Source organism: Rhipicephalus microplus, chromosome 1 (assembly GCF_043290135.1).
Source record: "Rhipicephalus microplus isolate Deutch F79 chromosome 1, USDA_Rmic, whole genome shotgun sequence".
Classification (NCBI taxonomy): Eukaryota; Metazoa; Arthropoda; class Arachnida; order Ixodida; family Ixodidae; genus Rhipicephalus; species Rhipicephalus microplus.
Genome location: NC_134700.1, coordinates 170,498,067 through 170,518,698, shown reverse-complemented (window position 1 = coordinate 170,518,698; position 20,632 = coordinate 170,498,067). Strand labels below are relative to the sequence as shown.

The following is a 20,632-nucleotide window of genomic DNA, read 5'->3' as shown; positions in this document are numbered from 1 at the left end:
CTTCGCAGTAAGAGATGGTCCCACTGGTCACCGCCTTGCGAATAGATAGCAGGTGGACGAAGATGAGCCATCCTGGTGACTCAAGGTGATGAGAGAACAAAAAGGTCATAGCAGGGCTTGAGGGGACTGACGTGGACCATCTTACGAGCAAGACGGCGCTTGTCTGTGTGTGGACGGCTTGAGCGGTTCAATCACATAGGTTACAGAAGAGGTGCAATAAATGAGGCACTAAGGGCCATTATACTTCAGTGCAAACTTGGTCCAGTAGAGTGGAAAGGCAGTCGGAGCGACACGAGAGAACGAATGGGGAAAGTATCCTGGACAAGATCACGGTCATGACAATATTTTCGGAGGGCTTAATTGTCGGCTGTAAATGAGCATGCAAGCTGACGACTCTTTGGCAAGTTTGGCCATTTCAGAAACTACGCTAAACTTGGAGCAATCAGGGTTGTATGGCAGAATTGTGTCGAGTGTGCTGCATGGGTCACAGCCCAATCTCCACCAGTCATCGTGCCTACCACTTCACGCCAATGAGATCTTCAGCGGCACTGAGGACCAAGATGTGGAAGACTGGCTGCATCTGTTTGAAAAGATGAGCGCCGCCAACAAGTGGGACGACTCCTCGAAACTGGAGTATGTCCCAATCTAGCTCAAAGACATCGCCAGCCTGTGGTTCACAAACCACCGTACTGAATTTGCCACTTGGGCTGCTTTTAATACCACCCTGGCAGCTATGTTTGATCGCCCCACAGTGTGCAAGCTCCGTGTCGAACAGTGCCTACGCAGACGTGCGCAAAGGTAGGGCGAAAGCTTCACAAGCTATATCGAAGATGCCATCGATTTATGCTGGCACTTGAACCCTGAGATGACTGAACGAGACAAGATCAGGCATATCTTGAAAGGCATAGGCGATGATGCCTTTCAAATGTTGCTGGCGAAGGGCCCAAGTACCTTGTGCCAAAGCTTGGAAAAACTTCGCAAGCAACGTGCATCAGTTCGGAGGATGATAACAGCAGACGACTCTCTCGCTCCTCTGACCGTCGGTGGTGACAACACTTCGGTAGTGCAGATAAAAGAATATGTACGCGAAGAGGTCGCTTGACGGCTTTCGTGTCTCTCGTATCTGCCGACCACCAAAGTATCAACGAAATGCCTATGACCATCAGACAGGCTATTCAGGAGCAGCTCCCCGAGGTGTTGCCATTGCTGACGTCTGCCTCTCCACTGACTTATGCGGCCGTCGCGGCAATTCCACCGTATCATGTGCCAATGCATACCCCACAGCCTGTTTGACCGTCCACCGTGCCATTTCCAGCTACACAGCAGCACTCCGAAAATCCCTGGCGCACTGCTGACAACCGGCCCATCTGCTACTTTTCCGGAATTCCAGGTCACATTGTAAGTCTATGTCGTCAGTGCTTCGCACTGAACCCAGAGGCACCAAAATATCACGACTACTTATTTCGGCCTCCATACCGCGCACCTCACGTGCCACCTGAAGTTTACGTACGCGACGCACAAGCTGCTTCCAGTACTCAGCACCTCCACCACTTTGCAAGAGAGTTTAATAACAACGCCAGGTAGTAGGCATACAGCCGGTACGAACAGAAATGCTTGAACAGCCCAGCATCCACAGCTCGTGCACGCCGCTTGCACTTCGCACTAAGAGATGGTCCCACTGGTCATTGCCTTGCGAATTCACCACTACAATATTGCCACGTTCTTGTTCTCAAGTTTTGTTATCGCCCGAATACACTACGTAATTCTCAGCGCAAACCGCGCCTGCAGTCTTCGAGAAACTTCAGGACTGTAGTAGATCATTTCGATGAAATCACGCCCACTCCGCGAACTATACAGATATATAGAGCCTACGTCACCGCTAGCCATAGCGCTAGAACATTCGACGGCAAGTGTATAAATGCTGACGCACTTCGCTGCTTGTCAGTTTTATCGACGACTGACGCTCCGTTCGCTGCTATCAGTGAAAGCCTGCTACTGTGATCCGACTTTCCGTTTACCGGGCACAGGTTCGCCCAAGTAAACAGTTTAATCTTCAACGTACTCTCTGCTTCTTCGTCGACGTCACGACCCTGTGACAATATCATCAGTTTGAGTCAGACAACTCGGTCTTTCTGCGGGCCAAGCAGGTGTTCCACCACAGAGCCACACCATTGCTCGAAAGTGATCGGAAAAAAAAAAACTACACAAATGCCCTGTAGTGGGAAGACTCACTTAACGCATGTTATATTGCGTGGCAGAGGTGCAGAGCTGCGCATAGAATCAAAAACACGTCAACTGCACAACGAGCCGGTGTTTGAAAGGTCCACTCATTAAAAAGTGTTCAGACATTTTTAATCCTCATCATCCACTTAAGCATCAACACAGCAAGGAGCTGCGTAGGTTTGCTTGTTGCCTTACAGACACTAGCGGGCTCTTTGTTGATTCGCAAAAGGAAGAAGTTTGGTTTAGTAGGCACTTCGCAAATATTCTTGTAGTAGGCATTCTCGGACAGCTTGAGACGGCACACAGATATTTGTTTTCTTGCGGCACTGTTGAGGCATCCACTCAGAAGCAAAACAAGGCTAGCAATTGAGAAGGTGATGCGCACAGGGCCTAGTCACACTATTGCATTGTACTTTTAATTAAGCCCTTTACTGTTTTGAACGAGCAGAGCTTCTCCTACCCAAACTGTCACCAAACTGGTTTGGATGAGCAGAACTCCTCCTAGCAGGATAGGTACTCACCTCTAGCGCCTAGATTGAGAAGCGCGCATTTACGGCTTACATTGCATGTTATCCGCAAGATGGCAGCATTTGCTTGAAGATTTAGTTTTCTCCTGTGGCAGGAGTGCAATTTTTGTACAAAAAGACGTCGTGCGGTGCTGGTTACCCATGCGTACCTTCGCCCGTAAACACACAAAAAATGCTATTCATTTTCGTCATCTTCGTTGAGTGATGATGATTCGAGTGCAGATATTTATCTTGTGCCCGGAAGTGAAGACAGCGATGAAGGTGGATTGAGTAGCTACTCCGGTGATGATGAAGACAGCTTGCACGCGAACATTGCAAGTGCCCACCAGTGAAGATGCTTTGTGTTAGGTTTTAAAATTTTCCACGCAGCTCTGAAGCTTCCCAAGTGAAATACCCTAAGGGTGCTTAGCCTACACAAGTGAAGAAAGATGTGGCGTCAGTAACTGTTTGCTTTATAAGGCTTTTAAATTACATTAGCAGCAGGTAGCTGGTTTCCTATGCATTGTTCAGAAATAAACTTTATTCTGTTGATTTTACTAAATTTATGGTGAAAATATTTTTTAAACATCGACTAGCTACTTTTTAGTACAATCAGATTCGAAATCAGCATTAGGCACTTTTTTACAGGAAATTAAAAAAAAACAGCAGTTAAGGGTTACAGGCAAAGCTGAAGCATTCTCGAAGTTTTTCCATTCAACTTCCAAATGGGTTGTATTCAGCGGATATCATAGAGTTTCCTAAAATTAACTAAAGGGGACTCTGGCTCTGTGATCGTTCAGCAACCATGGGCATGATGGTTAGTACACTGATCTGATTTACCTTGTACTTGCAGGTGACGAATGCCACTTGTGGCTTCGTTTACTGCTGGTCTCAGTGTTGTTTCGAAGGAAATAACGAACCCTCTTGAACTTCGTGAGCCGATTTGATGCGGTAATTGTAAAGGTCAAAGTGGTGAAGCCCAACGGCTGAACATTTGCCGAGTGTTGTTTTGCGCAAAGCAGTTTCAGGCCACGCGAAGCCAAAAAGATTGTAAAGTACAAAGTCTAGGCAAATCCGTGTACTACACATAATTCCCATGCTTGCTGAAGCACCATGCGTTGCAGCTGCCATAGACACTAGCCCCGGAGTTCCCTCTAGTGTATATATTTAGGAAACTCTATGGCAAGCATGAAATATGTACAGGGGCGCATCGTATTTGAGGAAGGTACATATGAGCTGTCCATTGCAACACTCTGAAGGTTTGGGCATACCACTCGGGGAACACCGGTGATGAAGAAACACATCCAGAGAGATGGTTGACAGACAGGTTTGCGCTTTCTTAGGAACCAGACTCCCAAATCGGAGATTCATGGAATATGTACAGGGGCGCATCGTACTTGAGCAACGTACATATGAACTGTCCATTGCCACACTCTGAAGGTTTGGGCATACCACTTGGGGAACACCGGTGATGAAGAAACACATCCAGAGAGATGGTTAGTAGACTCCTACAAGGAACTAGTGAATCTGTATAGAGAGGACAGGAAAATGTACCCATATAACCCACAACCTCACGAGAGCGCAGGCCACTATCCTCTGCAGAACTCAAACTAACACCCTTACCACTCCTCATCGCTTAATGATGTTCACACGTGGAGAGCTTGATTCAATATGCAAATGTTACAATAATAATTCCACAGCAAACTCGTCACATCTTCTGAGAAAATGGCGGTTTTCGCCACCCAGATAATATCTGCCAGTTCCCTCAGAAACGATATGAGAGACCCTAATGCATTCCTCACAAAAAAGTGCAAAAAGCAGTCGTTGCTTGAGCGGAAGAGGTCATCGTACACAGGCGGTCAGCTCCAAACCCCTGAAACTACTCTTTAGTCAAATTTCATCCTCCTCCTTTTGACACATCAACACGAGGGTAAAGCCGTTCAAGAGCAACACTTTAGGGCTAAGCACATACTGCTTAGAGGACGGCACGAACTTACTAAAGTTGAGATTCTAAGACATGAAGAAACAAATTTGAAGCACAAAAAACAAGGACCCAAGAGTAGACACGACGAGTGCTACTAGAAATTAAGCTTAGAAGCACAGAAGCTTGGGCGAGTTTGTAAGACATGAAGTCATGTTTTACAAACTCGCCCAAGCTTCTGTGCCTCTAAGCTTAATTTCTAGTAGCACTCATCATGTCTACTCTTCTCTTCGGTTCTTGTTTTTTGTGCTTCAAATTTGTTCCTTCATGTCTTACAAACTCGCCCGATCTTCCGTGCTTCTAAGCTTAAATAAAGTTGAGAGAATTAAGCAGCCGTCAACAGAAAAGAGTTTTTCTTTGTTTTTGCACTTTCTACAGTGTTTATTATGGGTAAACACTGTGATAGCTGTCACATCGTTAACACACATTAGCTTTCAATGAATGGGAATGTGAGCTAGATGTTTGCTCCATGTAACGCTGCACATATAGACTGAGTTGATATTCATGAGAAAAAAAGTCAAGACTTTGCCGTAAAAGTGCAGCAATGAATGTGATAGCAACTAATTGGAATGTCAAGCAAAGAAGCGCAAGCAAATCGAAACGTGCAGAACACACAGGAGAAGCACTAACTAACTACATTCAGAACTAAGAAAAGGGTAAATTGAAGAACCCATTTTCTTTATGTGACACAATCTTAGTGATAACTAACAAAAATAATGCCAGGGGAAGTATAGCAGATGCTATTAGAAGTAAGTGTAATGCAAATGTGAAGAAAAAAACAGTTAACAAAAAGATAACTTGCCACCGGCAGGATCCAAACCTGTGAGCTCCGAATAACGCATCTGACGCTGAACCACTGAGTTTCGGTGGCCGTCATTCCTCCGTCCACCTTATATAGTATTGATGTGCATTTAAACTAATAATCCCTTGCATACCACCTGAAGGCATCAAGCCTGCCAGCACAAGCCCTTGCTATGAATGAAGGAAAGTGTAGCTTTAAGGGCTTGTTTTCTTTATTAGACACAATATTAATGAGAACTAACAGAATGCAATGCCAGGGAAGTATAGAAGATGGTATTAGCAGTAATTGTAATGTACATGTGAAGAAAGAAATGTAGTCGAAAAGATAACTTGCCACCGGCAGCATCTGAACCAGCGATTTTCGTATAATGGATCTGAAGCTCTACCACTGAGCTACGGTGGGGGGTCATCTTTCCATCCACTTTATAGGCTGCCAAAGCAACGCTTAGTGGAGTTGCGACTCCGGACAGGCAGTGCCATCTCTGGCAGAAAAATGGAAACTGGAAATATAGGTTGTCTGTTTTCCTTTCTCCGCCACACTGCCACTCGCTTCAATGCAAGTGCAGAGGTCTTGTGCTGCACTTGCCGGGCCATGCAATGTACTGCATGAAAAAGATCTTTCAGCTGAACAGGCCCTTCGAAAAGTGAACCTAATCGCAGCAAAAAAAAGTTTGTTAATCAAGTTTATGATGTAGAACAGACGAGATACAACAAGCTCGCCCAACTTATCGCAAAAGACATTTTCGAAGTCCACGACTTGCCCGTGTATACGTCGGTTTATGTCAAGATAAGCTTCATTTTATTATAAGTTAAAGATATTATTATTATTACGTTAAGTTTTATTGGCGCAAGGGCATCTAAGGCCAAAGAGCGCCAGTGCATGTGTTGTTTCATTTCGTTTATTAGTTTAAAAATTAAAACAAATGATTAAAAATTAAAACAAATATCTACGAACCAGTTAAAACGCAGTACAATTAAAAAGAATGTCACTTTGTTTAAAAAAAGGAATGTCACTTTGCTAAAACCTTCATTTTGTTGGCTGAAGTCTGTGCTGATAAATTAGTCTGCAAGGCCCGAGACACTCGCAGCTGAAGTCCTTGCCTGAGCAAGAACTGCGAAGACTCAGACATACTTTTTATGCAGCAGGGGGTACCTCACACTTGAAGCGCAGCCTGGTGCCTAGGATGGAATGATATCATTGTTAAAAATTTCACTTTCCCAAGATAATGAAGAAGTCTCTTAAGGTCAACCACTGCATCAAGTGATAAAAACAGCGCTGGATGAAGTGGGATATGATATCGATAGAGCTCCCTGAAATGGGTCAGTCATGCTTGGTGAAGCACAGGACATTGTATGAGGACATGCACAACGGTTAGACTCTCTCCACAGTGTATACATGTAGGTGTATCAGTGCCTGTCAAAAGGTGTTTATGTGTGGCATAAGTGTGGCCTATTCTGAGCCGTGTTAGAGTGACTTCGGCGAACCTGTTGAGTTTTTGGGGGATAACTTTTCTCAGCTGGGGTTTTACAAGGTGGAGTTTGTTGTCGACTTCTCTGTCCCATTCAGCTTGCCAGTGGTTGCGTAGAGCTCTACGTACAACAGGTTTTAGATCTACACCCGGAACAGAGGTTATATCTATGGTTTGCCGACCAGCGGCTTCTTGTGCATTCTTGTCCACTATTTCATTGCCCGCAATTCCAGAATGACCTGGAACCCAGCAAATAACAATAGAAAGTTTTAAGTTGTAGGCTGCATAGATTTCGTTAAGGAGCTTGTTGAAAGTAGGGTTCTTGCTGTACTTGCCACAAGACAGGGCCCTGACAACACTTAAAGAATCTGTGTACACTATAGACTTTTGTATCTTGTGTTGTTTAATGTGTTGTATAATAAGCAGGATACCATAGGCTTCCGCTGTGAAAATGCTGGTATGTGTATGCATGGTTCTGGTGTCCGAGAACTTTTGTCCATAGGCTGCACAAGATACAGATGTTTGAGATTTTGAGCCATCAGAGAAGAACGCGGTTGAACGATATTTGTGTTCAAGGGCCAAGAAATGTTGCTCAATAAGTGCACTTAGACAATTTTCCTTTATGATGTCTTTGAAAGACCAGTCACAAGTGACTGAACATTGCTGCCAGGGAGGGATGTGTTCGACATTGTCACTTTCCGCCAAGTCATTGAAGAAAATTGCAAGTTTTTCTACTGCAGGTCTTATTGCCAATGGAAACGGTGGGGCGATAGAAGGACGGTTTAGGTATAACTGGGTAGTAGACACATCGTTCATAAGTGTTTTAGATGGGTGCTGCTTCAGAGACATGATTTTAACTGCATAGTTGACTCCTAGATACGTGCGCTGATAGTCTAGTGGCCACTGATCTGATTCTGCATAAAGGCTTTGAATAGGGCTGGTACGGAAGGCACCAAGTGCCAGACGGATACCTAGGTGGTATACAGGGTCCAACATTTTCAGTGCTGTCCTTGAAGCTGACTGATATACTATGCATCCATAGTCTATGCGTGATAGAACCAGGCTTCGAAACAGAAATATGAGACAGTGCCTGTCTGTCCCCCACGACTGATGCGATAAAATCTTTAAAAGGTTCATGGTCTTGAGACATTTTAACTTCAGCTGTTTTATGTGCTGGATGAAGGCGAGTTTGGAATAAAAAATTACACCGAGGAATTTTTGTTCTTTCGTGATGACTATGTTTTGTCTATTCATTAGTATGCAGGGGTCAGGATGCACACCTCGTCGTCTCGAGAACAGCACACCAGTAGTCTTGTCAGTGTTAAACTTAAAACCATTCTCGTCAGCCCATTTTGCAAGTCGGTTAACACCTAACTGTATCTCGCGTTCGCATACAGTCAAGTTACACGATTTGAAACTAATTTGAATGTCGTCCACGTATAGAGAGTACGATATCGCAGGTGGAATAACAGAGCGAAGAGAGTTCATTTTAACTATAAATAGTGTGCAGCTTAATACTCCTCCCTGTGGCACTCCATTTTCTTGAAGAAATGTGCGCGATAACACAGTACCTATTCTTACACGGAACTTCCTTTCAGACAGGTAATCTTTTAAGATGGTAATCAACCTGCCACATATTCCGAAAGACAGTAGATCTTGCAAGATTCCATATCGCCAGGCAGTATCATATGACTTCTCAAGATCGAAGAAAACAGACAGACAGTATTGATTGTGTACAAACGCGTCACGTATATACGACTAGAGGAGGACAAGATTGTCGGTTGTGGATCTAGCTGTACGGAAACCAGACTGGCACGGGTCCAATATGCCATTGTACTCCAAGTAATAGACCAAGCGGCGGTTAATTATTTTTTCAAACACTTTGAGTAGGCAGCTTGTGAGGGCGATAGGCCTGTAACTATTTACCGAAGAGGGATCTTTGCCCTGTTTAAGGAATACTATTGCCTCTTTCCAAGCAGAGGGTATTTTGCCGGTTCTGAAAATCTTGTTGTAAAGTGCTAAAAGGCAGTTCAGGGTTTCATCAGAGAGATTTCTCATTTCATAAGTAATTGTATCAGAACCAGGAGCAGAACTTCCACAGGAACCAAGGGCGAGCTTCAGTTCATATACTGTTAGTGGTTTATTGTATCCGTCCGATCGAGGCTTGTTCCGGCACAGAGGTACACTTTCAGCTATGCTTTTGTGGCGTAAGAACTTAGTGGTATAGTTTTCTGAGCTTGACATTTTCTCGAAGTGTACGCCAAGAGCGTTTGCCTGTTCTTCTATTGTATCACCGCAGTCATTCACCAAAGGGAAGGGATTTGGGCCTTGTCCTTTAAGTTTATGCACCCTATTATAAACCTTGCTGACGTCTGTGTAGGAGTTTATTGAGGATATATAGTGTGTCCAGCTTTCCCGTTTGGCTATACGGCGAACACGCCTGCCATTCGCTTTGCAACTTTTAAAGGTTATCAAGTTTCCTGCTGTTGGGTAGCGAGAAAAACCCTCCATGCTTTGTTTTGCCGTTTTTTAGCAATTTCACACTCCCGATTCCACCATGGCTTTGCGTTAACCTTATCATTCCTGGACTGCGGTATGCACTTTCTTGCACAAGTAAGAACGTATTCCGAAATATAGTTGGCCATCTCTTCTACTTCCAAGTGGTCTACCTCTTCGAGGTGTAGTGTACATAGCTCTCTGAATTTCACCCAGTTTGCAACATGAAAGTTCCACTTTTTGGGATAAGACGGCCGGTCATCCCGTTGTTTTGTTGCTAAAAGAGTTGGAAAATGGTCACTTCCATATGGATTATTAATAACTTTCCAATCTAAGTAAGGTAGGAGTGACGGTGACCCAATAGCTAAATCTATGCATGAATATGTATTGTGTGTGGTACTGAAGTATGTTGGCTCTGCCTTATTGAGCAGGCAGGCTCCAGATGCGAGAAGAAAGTTTTCTATTGCACGACCTCTCGCATCACATTTGGTATCACCCCATAGCAAACTGTGAGCATTAATATCTCCAATTAACACATATGGTTCTGGAAGCTGATCAATAAGCTTTTCGTACTCTGTTTTATTGAATGTTTCATCAGGGGCTATGTAGATCGAGCAGATAGATATAAGACGGTTGAACAGAATAGCGCGAACAGCCACAACCTCAAGAGAGCTTTGTAGCACAATGTGCTGGCATGCTACGCTTCTTTGTGCAATGATGGCCACACCTCCAGAAGAGAAATTGCCACCATTTCGATCTTTACGAAAAACCACATATTGATTTAAGAAATTCACATGAGTCGACTTTAAATGAGTTTCTTGAACACAGAACACTTTTGGCTGATGGTCATTAAGCAAGTCTTTGATATCATCTAGGTTATTAAATAGGCCTCTGGCATTCCACTGTAGTATTTGTGAGTCCATTTTAGGTGTGTTTTGTGTTCTGTGCTCAAGGATGGAAAGTAAGCTCACGGACCCTTTCCAGGGGCCGTGACACGAGATTTTTCTTTTTTTGGATCGGTCAACAGAGTCGCGCCGATCCTTAGGCGCTGGCTGCGCCCTCACGCTCGGTGTTGTGTTCATTGCCTCTTGCGAGGCGCTGGACACACGCTCTTGCGAGCGCTGCATTTGTTTTGAGGGCCTCGCCTCAAAGGACGAGACCTTCGCGGCCCCCAGCCCGGAGGTTGGTGGGTCTTTCTTGGATGGCGGAGCAGCACTTGCTGCAACCGCCGAGGGGGCGGATGGCGTCACCGCTGGCTCACTACGCGTGTGCCACACAGGTGCCGGGGGCCGTCGTGGCGCTGCCCCCTGACGCGCCACTTCGGCAAAGCTAGTTTCTGGTAGGCAGGACACCTGCCTACGTGCCTCCCTGAATGAAATGTTTTGTTTTACTTTAATTGTGATAATTTCCTTTTCTTTTTTTCAGCATGGGCATGACCGTGAGTATGCGGCATGCTCCTCATTACAGTTCGCACAGTGAGGAGAGTTTTCACAGGCATCAGATGTGTGGTCTTCAGCACTGCATTTTGCGCAAGTTAGGCGGCCTCGGCAGTTCTGCGAACTGTGGCCGAACCGCTGGCATTTGAAACATCATAGAGGGTTTGGAATATAAGGCCTCACTCGAAGCTTGACGTACCCAGCCTCAACGGAGTCGGGCAGTGCACTTGAATTAAACGTAAGTATTAGGTGCTTAGTCTGGACTTCTTTACCATCACGTCTCATCCTAATTCGTTTCATGTTGATGACATTCTGTTCGCTGAAACCCTCCAGGAGTTCAGCCTCAGTCAGCCCTAACAGGTCATCATCTGAAACAACACCACGGGTGGTGTTCATGGTTCGGTGTGGGGTTACTATTATTTCGGTATCTCCAAATTTCACTAAATTAGGCAGTTTCTCATATTGTTTCTGGTCGCGAAGCTCCAACAGGAGGTCACCACTTGCCAGTCTCGATGCTTTATATCCTGGGCCAAAGATTTCTGTCAAAGACTTCGAAACAAGAAAAGGTGAAATTGTTCTCACTGATTTGTCGGGTGTGTCAGCGTGGATAACGTGGAAAGGATACTATCTGGTGACCACAAAACTAGAATACTTCATCGGTGCGCCCTCTTTTCTGAGGGCGATCAGGGAGTGGGGGGAAGGAACAAGCCATAAGAAAAGGTTTATTTTCGGCAGCGGCGCCAGCCACCCACCATGGAGTCCTACAAGGGGACGCTGCAGGGTCTGTAAGCACAGGACCTGCAGACGCCAGCTGTACACCACCACTATAACCGAATATGGTGTATCCAAGGTAGGATAGCCACACAGGGTTAACCCTTGCCGCCAGGAAACACGGAAGTCAACGGAAAAGAGTAGAGGGCAGGAAAGATTTGAAGTAAGAGAAAAGACGAAGATGTGAGGGGGAGACAGGAAAAGGCGACTGCCGATTCCCCCCAGGCGGGTCAATCCGGGGGTGCCGTCTACGTGAAGCCAGGGCCAAAGGGGTGTGTTGCCTCTGCCGGGGGGCCTTAACGGTCCAATCACCCAGCGTCGGCTCAACCCCCAGGATCCCCTTTTCCCCGGACACGGCAAAGCCACGCACGGCTAGGCGTGGGAGGGAGTAGAAACTCCCCCGTTAGCTCGGGTCCGTGGTGTCGCTACACACCAAACGCCTACTTGCGCAGGTGCCCCTGCGGGATAAGTTAAAGATACCTAACAATCTATATACACTGCGAAATGAAGCCACGCATTCGATTTATCTTCCACCTTGTCGGCAATGAGCAACATGATTGTTTTTTTTTATGTGCATGCTGGCAGTATGAGACGCCGTCGCAAACAAACTTGCGCGGTATGCAAAAAAGAAACAAAGATGGCACTAAAAAGCCTCAATAAGATTAGAGTCATGTCCTCCGTACGACTCCAGGATCACCTGCTAACTTAGCCATGAGGCAGCTAGCTTTGCTTTAAAGGGCCAGTCAACAGGCTCTGCCTTTTTTTTACACCCCCCAAACAAGCTCAGGCATTTTTCCTACGCCTGATTAACCTCCTTCCACGCGCAGTGACGTCAACTCAGCAATCAGCGACTTCATTACTTCATTACTGTTTGTTGAGACCTGGTTTAGGACAAAACGACGAGCAGCGTGCTGCGTCACGTCGCCGATCGCAGAGTTGACGTCAGAGCGTGTGGAAGGAAGTTGGTCAAGCATAGGAAAGATGCGCAAGCTTGTTTGGGGGGTGTAAAAAAAAAGTCCGAGCCTGTAGGGCCAGCAAACAACGATGAGGTCCAAAAGTTTAATGAATGGAAATATGCTGCCGCAAGAATTTTGAGAATATATGCTGTATTAAGGAAGTCACAGGGGTTAGAACAACTGTTTTAGCCGGTTTCAAATTTTCGCGCTCGCCACCCAATTTCCGCCATAGGAAAGAGAAGGCTCCACTCACTTCGGCAACGTGACACAATGTCCGTGATATGTCATTGGCTCGCAACCAACAGCAGGAGTGGGACTTCCCTTATATGAGCATGTGTCATAGTGGGGCGGGCAAGGAGCGAGGGGTATTTTTTCCCTCGTGGTAATGTAGTGAAATGCCTCTTCATCTTGGAGGCTTTCGTTCTGGCAATACCGCTTCTCATGGAGTCTAGGTTTCTACAAAACGGCAGGGGGCAGCACAGAAAAAAGAAAATGCGGACTGCGCAGCTGAAACTGCATCACTGCAGGGCCAAGGTGCCATTTCGTAGGGCAAAGAATCAATCAACGAGCTAACTGATGCGTAATATTGCCCGTGGGCAAACTTTCATCAGACTGCACGTACGAGGGGGATCGGTCAGGCAATCGAAAAAGGGGTGAAATTGTTTTTCGAAATGAAGGGTGATCGCCCCAGTCTCCTGTACGAATTGGCAAGCTTCTTTGTGGAGCGTAAGAAAAAAAAAAGTCTGAGCCTGTTTACTGGCCCTTTAACTGCTGCAAAGCAAGTTGAACTACCCGTCTCTTTTATTGTTCTCACATTCTACTTGCACTCTCATTTTATGAGAATATCGACTGTGTGATAGGAGCTGAATTTCAGGCACAATGTGATTTTAGGCGCGCGACGAAGTTGTGCAATTAGCGCACATATAAACGCGCACTCGAAGCACTGTACAGAGCATGACGCGCACACACGTGAAAGAAAACCGCACATCTCTGAAAGTGAGAATTATAATCCATGAATTAAAGTGCCAGCTAGCTCTAGCGGCTTGTAGAACTATTACCCTAATGACCAAGTATGGTCCTGCATGGACCATACTTGGTCCGCAGTATGTGATAAATAAATAATAACGTGACAAAACTACAACAAACCAGTAAAACGATGTCAAAGTTTGCTAAAAATGCACAGATGTTAGTTCTGGAATACGTAATGATGCAGCCCTCCCAATGCATGAATTGCAGGCAGCAGCCTTTGACAATGTGCGGAGTTCAGTTGAAAGCAACCAACAACATAACGCTAACCACGCTATGACGTATACAAGTGCGAAAATCCAATGACAGCTATGTCTTACAAACACAAGGAATTAAAACACAAGAAGTTGGTTCAACTTACAACCATAACTGTGCTCGCACATTTCGGGGAGACAGCAAGTAATCATTACTGCAGTCGTGGTGTGGACGCCGCGTTACGTACTGATTCAGGTAGTTGAAACAAACGATTTCAAGCAATGAATTTAGACAATCAAAACGGAAGAAGAGGCAGAGCTAGAACTTATTCTTTAACTGCGGTGATCCACGCCTGTGTTCTTTCTTTCTCGTACGACTTCTCCAGGAACCGATAGTTTTGTAGGTGGCTTGCATGACTTGGTGCTATCAGCACTGTCATGGCATGCAGCAATTCTTCAGACTCTGCTTTCACTTTCGTGGGGTTGCTTTTACCACTGCAGTAATGCAGCTCCGCAAAGCAAGCCTCTCGGTTCAGCACGCCAAACTCACAGCACAGCGCCAACATTCCCCTAACCAACCGAAAAATGCATCTTCACGCGTACTGCCGCTGTCGGTGAAACAGGCCAACTCGTCTGCGCCCTCTGCCGCAAGAGCCGCAGCACGACATTGTCATCACTCTGCAAACTATTATAGTAATGAATATTATAGCATTCAAATCGGATTTGAACTTAAATTATCGACAATGTCGAAATATTTGCAATGAACGAATAAGTGTATATTAGTCCGAGTGTAATCTCCTGTGAAAGCGGTTTCACGGAAGTGGCGGGGTGCTAAGCAGTAAAAGCTCAATTCAAGTCGATATTAGTTTGCATGTAATCACCTGTAAACTGTTGTGAAGTAGAAACAGAGGGATATTCTACATGGGGACACGAAAAGAAGCGTCACATACAAGCACTGTAGTGGCGTACCAACTCTTTCACGAGTGGGTGGGTGGGGGCAAACTTACCTCACTCGTCAGCCAGTGTGTGCGTGTGTGTTTGTGTTGGTGCGTGCGTGTGTGTGTGTGTAGTATATATATGTATAGTCAAGCAGATCCTCCGTGAGCAGTCACAACGTGGTTTATATTGAGGGTACAGTTTATTGGTGCTCAGCTACATACAATGTATAAGATTGTATGTAGCTGAGCACCAACAAACTGTACTCTCAATTCTGAGGAAGGCCAGACTCAGGCTAAAATGTTGAAATAAACCACATTGTGACTGCTCACGGAGGATCTACTTGAATACAATATATATATATATATATATATATATATATATATATAATAGGAAGAGAGAACTTCATCGGTGCATTGGCACATTGATATAAATTTGGATACACCGACGTGCATTCATAGATACCATAAAGTTCAATCACACTTTAACAGGCCGAAGAATGGCGCCCTTAGCCCAATTTCCGTGTCCAAAATGCGACGCTCATGTTTCTATCAGGCCTTTTTCTCTGATTATGCATTGGCGGTTGACATGTAGAGATACCATAATAGTTTGTTTAACAAATTTATCATGGATGTTAGTCGTCGGTATGAAGATCTACCAAGCGTCAACGAGGATACATCCACATTGAACGGGGCTAAAGCTGCCAAACACCAAAACATACATTCGGCAAACCTTCTTTTATCGTTGTACAGTAAACATTTAATTACCCATGTAAATGAGTGTTTTATTTTCGTGTTATAGGCCAATTCCCATGACGAAGAGATCACCCATGTTTTTTCAACGAATGATTGCTGTAGTATTTTTTCATAATAAGTATTACACTTTCTGGGATATATTCAGGCGTGTCTGTACTATAATTGGCCTTATTTGCTAATAGTCTGAACACTCTTTCTGGAGCATGCAGTTATTAATAATATTGCTATTGTTATATTTCAGTTAACTAATTATGAACTTCTGAACCATAATGTATAACTGGTGGTGTTAGGGGCGTTAGGGTGGTGTTGTTTACGCTCATAGTATTTGTATTAAAATTCTTTACCGGGCCCACAGGCACCTCTAAATACGCCGATACAAATGGTGTAAACAAAATTTTCCTTTGAAGGAACAAAATGTGAGAGATTATAACGTTAAACTAACCCTCATTGCTTCCTTTTGAAATGATCATTAGCTGTATTATATGATTGGTGTAAACAGTCTTTCTCATGCACACAGCACCAGCTTGTTACGCGAGGCAACAAATTACGTGAAAGTGATCCATCGCGTAATGATCACATATGTATGACCACATATGTATGACCACCTAAAAAATAAGAAAATTAACTATTTTTAATAAGGCATATTGTTTGCCATTGGTTCCTCGGCATTTAAAATTCTCTTGGTGCCACAAGATCGCTTGCTTGTTAGCCGGAAAGCATCTCCTTCTAAATGCAATTTAAGTAGGCTAGCTGCATTTTGAGTTTAATAAAAAAATATCCACTTGCAGCATAACGGCGTTTAGTAGTTTGTCAGCATATACATCTCTGTGAGCTCACACTTGCTGAGAGAAAGAAGAATAGAGAGAAATAAGCAGCGCGGCCCCTGTGTGCTTCCTTGTTCTCCGAGATGTATTTTGAGCTGTAGAGCACAATTGAAGTTGAGCGAAAACCAACTACTTCGATTCTTAACTAAGCCTCCATAGTGCTAAAAACCACGGTCTTTCGCCTTCTTTCTCCCTGATCCGGTGGGTCAAGTTGTGGGGCAGGCTTAAAAGCTGAGCTTCCTACTGAGCTCTAGTCCACTGCTCTATTCGTGGCCTGTTTGCAAGTTGCCACTATGGCTCCAAGTTACCATATGCAAGGTTTATCAGAGACTAAACCGGAAACAATTTTTGGCGTTTCAGTACGGAAAAGCTTAAACATCAAAAACGACTCGTCCCACTAATCAGCTTGCAGCAGCTTCGACACAGCAGTTTTGCCGATATATATTTTTCTAAGAAAATTATCTTCCGGAAGCAGCAATTGCTTTGGCCGGTTCATAGAAAGTTTACTCGAACTCATTTGTAACTGCATCGACAAGTCAGAAATAAAACCATGAATAAGTCATGTATTAGAAGGCCCCTGTTCGGCACTTGCCAGCTCGGCAATACTACAGCACAAGACGCGAAAGCATCGCACTGGCGACCCGCACCGCATGGAGCCTACAAGAAAAATAATTACAGTGGAAATGATGGCGAAATTTTGCTATGCTGCGACATTGCCTCTTAACATTTTCATTCTTCCGTAAGAACATAATTGAGTGATTACTGTTGCGACGAAAAACTTCCCCTTCTCGGTTTCTCCATCCAGCGTGCAGCCAAGAGTGACCACTGTCGAAAGTGTGGGGGGGGGGGGGGGGGGCTTGCGCCTCCTGCCCCCCCCCCCCCCCCCCCGGCTGATATGCCTATGAAACAACACTGTCTTGTGTGCGACTCCGTTTAGAATAGCGCGCTCTTCCTACTTTATAATGCAAAACCAAGTAACCCAAATCTTCGTTTTACCTGTAAAAGTGGTTTCACCGCAGTAAGGTGCTAAGCCGTGAAAGCACCTATCCAGAAAAAATGCACACTGCCGCAAAGCCTCATTTCGAAGTTGAACGAACATATTACCGTCAAATCGCTTCATCGTTGTTTTTTTTTAAGTTTAAAAGCTTGCCTTACATGCTCTAAGTATAATAAATTTTAAAATGTAACATATATATAATAGAGGTTATCACTTGCATTCTACTGCAAGTAAAATCCTGCTACTATCGAACTCATTTCTGCTTTCAACACGAAAAAATTACATTTGCACTGGCCTTGTTTGAATTTTTAAAAAATATTGTGCAAGTTAGCAAGGGGTTACGAGAAATATGTCCCCCCCCCCCCCACCTTGTTTTAGTAGTACGGTAAGTGATATATACTATTCGAATTTGATTAGAAATTATTTGACTAAAACCACTATTTGCTTTGAACCTGAAATTCATAATTCGCACAAGCCTATGTAAAATGTACACGTTGGTGTCAGAGCCATCTAATGCCACGCGCTGCGGAACGTGTGGTCACCCATTCGAATCTGCGGTTTAGAAAATATTTCAGCCCCTACAGGCTAGCCCACTTGGTTCCCTGTGGAACACCAAACGATGCTGGGCAGCCAACAACTACCAGTGAAACTCTTTGCACAATATCAGATTCCTAAAATGTGAGGAATGTGCGTTATACTTTTCCTTTCATTCGACCCAAAACATACAGATTCAAAACGCAAGCATTTGCGCTTTCATCTCCTCTACATTGCCACTGGACTAGAAAGTTATTGCAATGACTCACCATTCATTGCAACCACAGTGTTGTTGGCAGCTGAATCGTTGTTGGGGTTGTCGTTTCTTCCTTTGCCGGCAGTAGTTTTCTGCAGCTCATTCTCCAGCATCATCATCTGCTTTTTCATGTCTGCAATGTCTTGTTCTAGCATCTTCTCCTTCTGTAGGGCAGACAAAAGGTTCGAAGGTACATAAGATGTTAACCACAGATAACCAAGGCACACAGAGGCACATTTCAAGCAAGTTTAGAGCAAAGCAGGTTTGGAGGTGATAGGCGACATTAGGCACCTTTAACTGACTGTATTTTGCCTCCCGCTCCGCTCAGCTAGTTGATGGTTGCGCCATTGTGCATGCGCTGGACGGTCAGGTACAGAGCATGTGAGCGAGCGAAGAACCACGTGACGTGAGGAAAAACGGCCAAAATGTCAGCCTTTTATGCCGCGAGCCTGCGCTGCTCGGGAAACGCAGTGGTTGTTCGGCAAACACGCAAGCACCGACAGCACTTTAGACACACAAGGATCTGCGACTCCTCTGAAAAGTCATCGCAGCTAATCCCTTCGAGAATCCGTGCATGTGGGGTGAAGTTCCACGAAACGATCTAGAGCTGACACTCTAGACCATAAAGAAGCGTCTCGAGATGCTTTTTTGGTACTTTCGTCAAAGGGACATTGCGAATCTTCGATAGTAAGCGATTCTATGTAACGATAGTAACAATTTAGTTAGCAGTAACAATTAACAGCCACTCTTCTACCTATTCAGGAACGCTACTTAGTTTGATTTGCCACAAAGCAACACTGTGATCGCGCTGCCTCAGAGCAGGGCATTTGAAACAAGTTTGGGCTGCCTTGAAGACTGATTGTAGTCTAGCTCCAAGTGAAGGTGACAAAAATTTTTAAAATGCTCATGCGTCAAACAGTAAATGATTCCACACTCTTTTAAAACAGAATTTTCTACCTTTCTGCAAGATAAGAACAATTTTTATTTTACTTTACAACTTTCATGCACCAGTGGCGTCGCCATTGCGTTGACCGAACAACGCTTAGCTAAAACCGAAAACACTTTCGCTGCAGTAACAGTGAGCATTTGAGCGAAACGGGGAACGGAGCACAAAATTGGTCAGCTTAAAGTGCCTATTGTGTTTTAGAAGTGAATAGTAGTGCATTGTGTAATGACACTTTTCATAAGCCACGACAGACCGAATTGAAAGAAAAGAAATGCTGCAACCTACACAATGTCACTCAAATAAACTTAGCATGCCACTTTGCGAAGAAGAATTTGTGCATCCCTTGCTGTTCAAGGAACATTTTATATTTCAGCGATGCTAGAAGTTAAAGCAGCACTGACACAAAATTTTAACGGCAAGATAATGAGCGAGATAGATTTATGTGGATACATACACAACATCTACGAGATATCAAGGGCAAATACAGCCTAGAACGTATTTAAAGTAAATATTAAAATGCACCCCGCGTGACTGAGCATGAAGTTTAGCACCTCGCAACGCCGACATAAAGGCAGGGACAATGTAAACAAGCCTATGTCACGAAATTGTGTTAGATGGTTGCTGGCATGCGCCTTGAGCTTGTGCTACCTGCTAGTATTAGCTCCTTCGTGCCTGTGGCTTCATGTGTACTGGCTGTGCTGGCTGTCAGTGCGGCGTGCGCTCGCCATAGGTCAGCAAAAAGTTCAACTCACTCAGACTCACCCAAAGAATGTATACTTCACACTTTGAACTCACTTGAACTCGGACTCGCCCAAATTTCTCTGAGCTGGACTCGCTAAGACTCAGACTTGCAGCTTGGTCCGAATCTGAGCAAGTCCGAGTGAGTTGCCTTATGTCATAAGTACGTCGGCCTAGAAATAGCTTGTTCGACCACGGTGTCAATACTCTTCAACACAAATGTCTCATGTAGTTGGGTTCACCTTCTTAGCACCTATTGAAATATTACCTTAGAATAAGAGATGAGCGGTTGCAGATGAGTAAAGACGTTTTGTATGACCGATACTCCTATGAAATACCTGTGAATAGACAACTGTACAAAGATGACTCCAAGAAGGGCAGATAGTAATGTTGAAGATGAGTAGGTAGGACCATAAGCTGGCAAAAACAGTTTAACTTACTCAGACTCGCTAAAAAAATATGGTATCTTGCACTTTGGACTCGCTTTGACGGAGGCTCACCATAATTTTTCTGAGCCAGACTTGCTCGGACTCAAACTCATGAAAGTTTTCTTTAACTGTACTCACTCAGACAGACTCACGGCTCGACCCGAGTCTGAGTGAATTCGCCGACCTATGCCACCTGTACACGCTCTCACGCGGTGCCCACACCACAGTTTTTTGTGGTCATGTGGTCAGCTGTGTTCTTTGCCGCCGAAACTGCTCCTGTCCAGCTTGGTGCTCTTTGAAACCAAAACTGATACTGGGCGCTCTGAAAACGTCTCTCAATAAATAACTGACGCACACTC

The 20,632-nt window shown here is 44.7% G+C and overlaps 1 protein-coding gene across 1 annotated transcript in view; it reads right to left on the bottom strand.

Moving 5' to 3' along the window:
• Positions 1–20,632, bottom strand: part of LOC119178774 (uncharacterized) — a 55,917-nt gene that overhangs the window by 1,332 nt on the left and 33,953 nt on the right. The window contains exon 11 of the mRNA XM_037430019.2: positions 18,175–18,325. Coding sequence (XP_037285916.2) covers positions 18,175–18,325 — 151 coding nt within the window. The remainder of the gene's footprint in view (positions 1–18,174; positions 18,326–20,632) is intronic.